Source organism: Myodes glareolus, chromosome 6, assembly GCF_982192425.1.
Source record: "Myodes glareolus chromosome 6, mMyoGla1.1, whole genome shotgun sequence".
NCBI classification, from domain to species: Eukaryota; Metazoa; Chordata; class Mammalia; order Rodentia; family Cricetidae; genus Myodes; species Myodes glareolus.
Genome location: NC_142031.1, coordinates 38248589 through 38256641, shown reverse-complemented (window position 1 = coordinate 38256641; position 8053 = coordinate 38248589). Strand labels below are relative to the sequence as shown.

Sequence of the window (8053 nt, the reverse complement as noted above, 5' to 3'; positions counted from 1 at the left end):
AACATTGCCATCACTGCCTACAATAACTCAGACATCTAGCGACCCTTCACAAGCACAACTCAAAGAAGGGAAACACACAAACTCTACTACATGAAAAAGATATAAAAAATAACCGGAGTCAACAACCATTGGTCATTAATATCACTTATTATTAATGGACTCAACTCACCTATAAAAAGGCACAGACTAAGAGATTGGATATGAAAACAGGATCCAACATTCTGCTGTTTACAAACAACACACCTCAACCACAAAGACAGACATCTACTCAGAGTAAGGGGTTGGGAAAAGGTTTTTCAAGCAAATGGACCTATAAACAAGCGGGTGTGGCCATTCTAATTTCCAACAAAATTGACTTCAAACTAAAATCAATCAGAAGAGATGGAGATGGACATTTTATACTCATAACAGGAACAATTCATCAGGAAGAAGTCTCAATCCTGAATATCTTGCCACTAATATAAAGGCACCCACTTATGTAAAAGAAACACTTCAAGAACTCAAGGCAATCATCAAACCATACACACTAATAGTAGGAGACTTCAACACACCTCTATGGACAGGTCAATCAGACAGAAATCCAACAGAGAAATAAGAGAATTAATAGAGGTAATTAATCAAATGGACTTAACAGACATCTATAGAACATTCCACCCAAATAGGAAAGAATATACCTTCTTCTCTGCAGCTCATGGAACCTTCTCGAAAATTGACCACATACTTGGTAACAAAGCAAACTTCCACAGATACAAAAAAATATTAGTAACCACCTGTGTCTTGTCGGATCACAATGGAATAAAGTTAGAATTCAACAACAATTCTCTCCCCAGAAAGCCTACAAACTCATGGAAACTGAACAGTCAACTACTAAATCACCCCTGGGTCAAGGAAGAAATAAAGAAAGAAATTAAAGTCTTCCTTGAATTTAATGAAAATAAAGACACAACATACTCAAACCTATGGGACACAATGAAAGCAGTGCTAAGAGGAAAGTTCATAGCACCAAGGGCCCAATTAAAGAAAACAGAGAAAGCACATATTGGAGACTTAACAGCACACCTGAAAGCTCTGGAAAAAAAGAAGCAGACTCACCCAGAAGGAGTAGAAGACTGGAAATAATCAAACTGAGGGCTGAAACCAACAAAATAGAAACACAGAAAGCAATCCAAAGAATCAATGAAACAAAAGTTGGTTCTTGGGGAAAATCAACAAGATTGACAAACCCCTAGCCAAACTAATCAAACAGCAGAGAGAGAACATGCAAATTAATAGGATCAGAAATGAAAAGGGGGACATAACCACAGACACAGGGGAAATTCAGAGAATCATTAGATCTTACTACAAAAGCCTATATGCTACAAAATTGGAAAATGTACAAGAAATGGACTTGTTTTTAGATAAGTACCATTTACCAAAGTTAAATCAAGGCCAGGTGAACAATCTAAATAAACCTGTTAGTAGCGAAGAAATAGAAGCTGTTATCAAAATCCTCCCTACCAAAAAAAGCCCAGGGCCAGATGGTTTGAATGTAGAATTCTACCAGAACTTCCAAGAAGAGCTAATACTTATACTTCTTAATGTATTTCACAATATAGAAGCAGGACAGTCATTGCCAAATTCTTTTTATGAAGCTACAGTTACTCTGATACCAAAACCACACAAAGACACAACCAAGAAAGAGAATTACAGGCCAATCTCACTCATGAACATCGACGCAAAAATCCTCAACAAAATACTGGCAAACTGAATCCAAGAACACATTAGAAAAATTATCCATTATGATCAAGTAAGCTTCATCCCAGAGATGCAGGGCTTGTTCAATGTATGCAAATCTATAAATGTAATCCATCATATAAATAAACTGAAAGAAAAAAACCATATGATCATTTCATTAGATGCTGAAAAAGCATTTGACAAAATTCAATACCCCTTTATGATAAAGGTGTTGGATAGATTGGAGATACAAGGATCATACCTAAAGATAATAAAAGGTATTTACAGCAAGCCGACAGCTAACATCAAATTGAATGAAGAGAAACTCAAAGCCATTCCACTAAAATCAGGAACACGACAAGGCTGTCCACTCTCACCATACATCTTCAATATAGTGCTTGAAGTTCTAGCAATAGCAATAAGACAACATAAGGGGGTCAAGGGGATTCGAATTGGAAAGGAAGAAGTTAAACTCTCATTATTTGCAGATAATATGATAGTGTACATAAGTGATGCCAAATACTCTACCAAAGAACTCCTACAGCTGATAAACACCTTTAGTAATGTGGCAGGGTACAAGATCAACTCCAAAAAATCAGTTGCCCTCCTATACACAAAGGATAAAGAAGCAGGGAGGGAAATCAGAGAAACATCACCTTTCACGATAGCCACAAATAGCATAAAATATCTTGGGGTAACTCTAACCAAGGAAGTGAAAGACCTATTTGACAAGAACATTAAGTCTTTGAATAAAGAAATTGAGGAGGATACCAGAAAATGGAAAGATCTCCCTTGCTCTTGGATTGGGAGAATCAACATAGTAAAAATGGCAATTCTACCAAAAGCAATCTATAGATTCAATGCAATCCCCATCAAAATCCCATCAAAATTCTTCACAGACCTTGAGAGAAAAATAATCAACTTTATATGGAAAAACAAAAAACCCAGGATAGCCAAAACAATCTTATACAATAAAGGAACTTCTGGAGGCATTACCATCACTGACTTCAAACTCTATTACAGAGCTACCGTATTGAAAACAGCTTGGTATTGGCATAAGAACAGAGAAGTTGACCTATGGAGTCGAATAGAACACCCGGATATTAACCCATAAACCTATGAACACCTAATTTTCGACAAGGGAGCTAAAGGTATACAATGGAAGAAGGAAAACATCTTTAACAAATGGTGCTGGCATAACTGGATGTCAACCTGTAGAAGAATGAAAGTAGATCCATATCTATCACCATGCACAAAGCTCACGTCCAAATGGATTAAAGACCTCAACATTAATCTGACCACTTTGGACCAGATGGAAGAGAAAGTGGGAAGTAGTCTACAAGATATAGGCACAGGAGACCACTTCCTAGGTAGAACCCCAGTAGCACAGACAATAAGAGAAACAATGAATAAATGGGACCTCCTGAAACTGAGAAGCTTCTGTAAAGCAAAGGACACTGTCAGTAAGACAAAAAGGCTACCTTCGGACTGGGAGAAGATCTTCACCAACCCCTCATCAGACAAAGGTCTGATCTCCAAAACATACAAAGAACTCAAGAAACTAGACACTAAAACTCTAATTAATCCAATTAAAAAATGGGGTATGGAACTGAACAGAGAATTCTCAACAGAAGAACTTCGAATAGTCAAAAGACAGTTAAGGTCATACTCAACATCCTTAGCGATCAGGGAAATGCAAATCAAAACAACTTTGAGATACCATTTTACAACTGTCAGAATAGCTAAACTCAAAAACACCAATGGTAGCCTATGCTGGAGAGGATGTGGAGTGAGGGGAACTCTCATCCATTGTTGGTGGGGATGCAAACTTGTGCAGCCACTGTGGAAATCAGTTGGCGTTTTCTCAGGAAACTGGGAGTCAACCTCTCTCAGGACCCAGCAATTCCACTCTTGGGAATATACCCAACATACTACAAAAGCATTTGTTTAACTATGTTCATAGCAGCACTATTTGTAATAGCCAGAACCTGGAAACAACCTAGGTGCCCCTTAATAGAAGAATGGTTAATAAAGGTGTAGAACATATATACATTAGAGTTTTACTCAGCAGTAAAAAACAATGACATCTTGAATTTTGCATGCAAATGGATGGAAATAGAAAACGCTTTACTGAGTGAGAACCCAGACCCAAAAAGAGGAATATGTTATGTACTCACTCATAAGTGAATTCTAGCTGTAATTAAAGGTCTTTGAGCCTATAATTCGTGATCCTAGAGAAGCTAAATAAGAAAGTGAACCTGAAAAAAATCATATAGTTATCCTTTTGCGTATTGGTATTAGACAAGATTGCCAGGCAAACTTGGGTGCACGGGGCGGGGTGGGGGTGGAAGAAAGGGGAGATGGTTAGAGAGAAGGGAGTAGGGGAGGATTGGGGAAGCTTGGGGGAATGGGATGGGGGTGAGGGAGGAAGGATGGATATGGGAGCAGGGAGGTATATATCTCAACTAAGGGAGCCATTTTAGGGTTTACAAGAGACTTGATCCTAGAGGGGTTCCCAGGTCCAAGGAGAGATCCCCAGATTGTTCCCTGGACAGCAGAGGAGAGGGTGCCTGAACTGGCCTTGGCCCATAGCCACCCTGATGAATATTTTGCATATCACCATAGACCCCTTCATCTGGCGATGGATGGAGATAGAGACAGAGACACACATTGGAATATTGGACTTAACTCCCTAGGTCCAAATGAGAAGCAGAAGGAGGGAGAACATGAGCAAGGAAGTCAGGATCAGAGGGAACCTTCATCTGACGATGGATGGAGACTGAGACAGAGACCCACATTGGAGCGCTGGACTGAGTCCCCAAGGTCCAAATGAGGAGCAGAAGGAGGGAGAACATGAACAAAGGGGTCAGGACCGCGAGGGGTGTGTTCACCCACTGATACAAGGGGACTGATCTAATGAGAAGTCACCAAGGCCAGTTGGACTGGGACTGAACGAGCATGTGATCAAACTTGATTCTCTGATTGTGGTTGACACGGGGACTGTCTGAGAAGCTATTGATAATGGCACTGGGATTTATTTCCTCTGCATGTACTGACTTTTTGGGATCCTAGTCTGTTTGGATGCTCACCTTCCTAGACCTGGAGGGAGGGGGGAGAAACTTGAACTTCCCACAGAACAGGAAACTCTGACTGCTCTTAGGACTGGAGAGGGAGGAGGAGAGGGAGTGGGGGGAGTGGGAGGGTATTGGGAGGAGGGGAGGAAGTGGAAATTTTTATAAATTAATAATAAAATAAAGAAAAATAAATTAGAAAAAAAGGAAGAGAGACTATGAAGACTGGGACTTTAAGAGGTTGTGAGTCATGAATGCTCCTCCTATAAATGGAAAACTGTGTCATGGCAGAGGCTTCATGCTATAGTATTCTCTTTCGCCCTTCTGCCTTCTGTCAAATTATTCTTTCCTTTTGGAGTAAGTAACATTTGACTTGTTGTCTTGGAAGGGAAGTTTCACCAAATTATGAACTTGCTAATGTTGTGATAGTAGGCTTCTTAGTTTCCAAAACTATGAGAAATACACTTTTGTTTCTCATAAATTACCCAACATCAAGGTCTTTATTATAGTGCCAGTTAGTATTTAATTGTCCCCCCCCCCCCCCCCCCGCCAAAAGGTTAATGTGTTGGAGGAGTAAGTTCTCATTAACTTGAAAACTGGTTAAACGTTTTTTTTTTTTTGTTTTGTTTTCAAAACAGGGTTTCTCTGTGGCTTTGAAGCCTGTCCTTGTACTAACTCTTGTAGACCAGGCTGGCCTTGAACTCACAGAGATCTACCTACCTCTGCCTCCCAAGTGCTGGGATTAAAAGCGTATGCCACCATTGCCTGGCAAAAAACTAGTTAAACTTTTTTTTTTTTCATTTTGAAACCAGAACATTTATTTTATGACAGATTGAAATCCTCAAGATGAACTGGATGCTGCAACAGCTGCCCTCTTGGGTTTAGGGGTTGTCCCTTCACGGAATCCATGTCTGAATCGTTGGTAGACAATTTTTAGGTGCCTCATTCGCCCAGTCCCGGTAGTGTTTCGTCTCTTAGCCTTGGCACTCCAGTTATACTTTCTCTTGCGCTTGGCAGGGTAGCCACATTTGCCACAGGTAGACTTCTGAAGGTGGTAGGCCTTAGAGCCACAGCGGCGGCACAACGTCTGTGTCTTGTTGCGACGCTTTCTGAAGGATGACATTCCTTTTGTCATCTTGCTTCTGCCGCCGAGGCCAAAGAGCTAGTTAAACTTTTAATAGTTAGGATCTGGTTGGAGTTGACTAGATATTTGGAGGTACCGCTTTAAAAGAAATTAATGCCCATATCATGGGAGATCAGGTCCTTGGTTGCCAAGGGATCAGATGATAATTGGGCTTTCTCAGCTTACTTTCTGGCTTTTTCTCTCACCACATGACATCCTTTGCCACTATATGTTGCTATCTTCTGTAAGACACTTCCCAGAACCTATTGGTGGCACCATGGTCTTATTTTCCAGGAATGTCAGATAAATGAACTCCTTCTGTTTGTAAGACTCACATTCTCAAACTCTTGTTGTAGCCATACTATGGACAAAGGAAGGCTTATAAAACATTACAAAGCAACTTTTTTTTTTTGTAGTTTTTCAAGACAGGTTTCTCTGTGTATCAGTCCCAGGCTGTCCTGGAACTCACAACTCAGGTTGGCCTCAAATTCACGGAGATCGCCCTGCCTCTGCCTCCTGAATGCTGGGATTAAAGGCATGCACTACCACCATTTAGCTAACAAAGCAACTATTCTTGTTTGACATCTAGTGAGCATTTTATCCATGACCAGCAGAATCATTAATAAGTGGAGATGCTTCTTGAGACTTTTGCCTGCAAAATCAACACATTTTTCTACCTGGGAGCACTTTTGATTCCCTCTTCTTCTTAGCTTCTATATGGTAAGGGACAACTGGTCAATTGTACCAGGATGAACTCAGATGGCGAGTCAATCTCTTCTGTGTGTCCTAGTCAGCTTCTGCTGTCAGCTCGATACAACCTACAGTCACTTGAGAAGGGAGCTCCCACTGAGGAATTGCTTACATCAGATCAGCCTGTTGGGATGTCTGGGGAGACTGTGTTGATTGTTAACTGAGGTAGAAGGATCTGGTCCACTGTGGTAGCACCATGTCTCGGAGTCTTCCGTTGGAGAAGAGCTAGGTAACATGACATGCAACTGAGCCACCAAGCAACATTTTCTGCTTCTAGTTGCTGCCGTGACTTCTCTTGGTAATGAACTATGGCCTGGAAATGTAATCTAGACAAAACCTTTCTCTTTGTAAAGTTGCTTTGTGGGACCCTCACCCATTATTTTCAAAGGGGCAATAAGAAATTTCCTAGCAGAATGTTTTCCCAGGAAGATAGTGGACTTCCCCTCTCCCACTCAGGAGATTCCTAGAACAAGGTTGCTTAGCTCAATCCAGCCAGCCACCTGGTACAGGCTGATAAAGATGGCCTAACTCAAGAACAGTGGCCTTGCTCTAAAAACAAGGAAAAAGCTGACTTAACAGAATGGGAGGGAGCAAAAGTCCTTGGACCCATGCCAAAGCATCTTCAAAGATTCTCTTTGTAGCTATTCCTTTAAAAGCTTACCCCACAGAGGAGATACAACTCCTCTCTACCTTGTTGTAACGGGGATGGAGATGAGTTCCAAATATGTTTGTATTATGCTGATTAAACCTTGCTTATTACAGTCTGGGCCTCTCTGGTGGTCTCTCTCTGGAGGGTCGTGATCTGGGCACAACAGCTTTAGTCATAGGAGTATAAAGGAAACGAGAACACCCTGCAAGCTGCATGAATGACAGTCTTCCTTACCTTCTGCTTCCTCTTGAACTAAGTAGGGTCAATCACATACATGGGATGAAACAAGTGTCCAACTCTTAGCAAAATGCTGCATACAGTAGATATCCACTATTAGCAATGAACCCGGTATATTGGGTGTTTTTAGACACAATGCTATATTGGGCGTTACTAGACTTATAATTGTCATTTTACTCCCCATGAGACAATAGCATCAGTTAGAGAGGGTTATTTTCTTTTTAAGACTTTACTTTTTCTGTCCTTCTTAAGACAAAGAAACTTTTCTAGCTTCTGGGCATGTGATATTTAATTTATTTCTAAGTAAGCTCAGGGAAGCCCTCTGAGGACCAAGGCAATGCCAGTAGTGTCCTTCTCCATCCTGTGTAAGAGTAAAGCATTCCCTATGTCCTTGTCTGGCTTGGGAACATCAGGGAGCTGTGGCTAGTGTCCTCTTGCTAACTGCTAACTTCAGGTCTCTGGCAAGGGCAGCTAAGGAGCTAGGTCTGCTTTTGGTCTATTTCCTTCACC

The 8053-nt window shown here is 41.0% G+C and overlaps 1 protein-coding gene across 1 annotated transcript; it reads right to left on the bottom strand.

The window, feature by feature from the left end:
- Window positions 1–5576: 5576 nt before the first annotated feature.
- On the bottom strand, window positions 5577–5938 carry LOC148121707 (large ribosomal subunit protein eL37-like). Its single transcript, XM_087906706.1, has one exon. It carries the CDS (start codon window positions 5917–5919, stop codon window positions 5626–5628), a length of 294 nt encoding a protein of 97 aa, XP_087762832.1. The 5' UTR covers window positions 5920–5938; the 3' UTR covers window positions 5577–5625.
- Window positions 5939–8053: the final 2115 nt, after the last annotated feature.

Bases quoted from the DNA above. Each gene is read 5' to 3' on its own strand.
- LOC148121707 (XM_087906706.1), bottom strand. From the start codon at position 5,919: ATGACAAAAGGAATGTCATCCTTCAGAAAGCGTCGCAACAAGACACAG.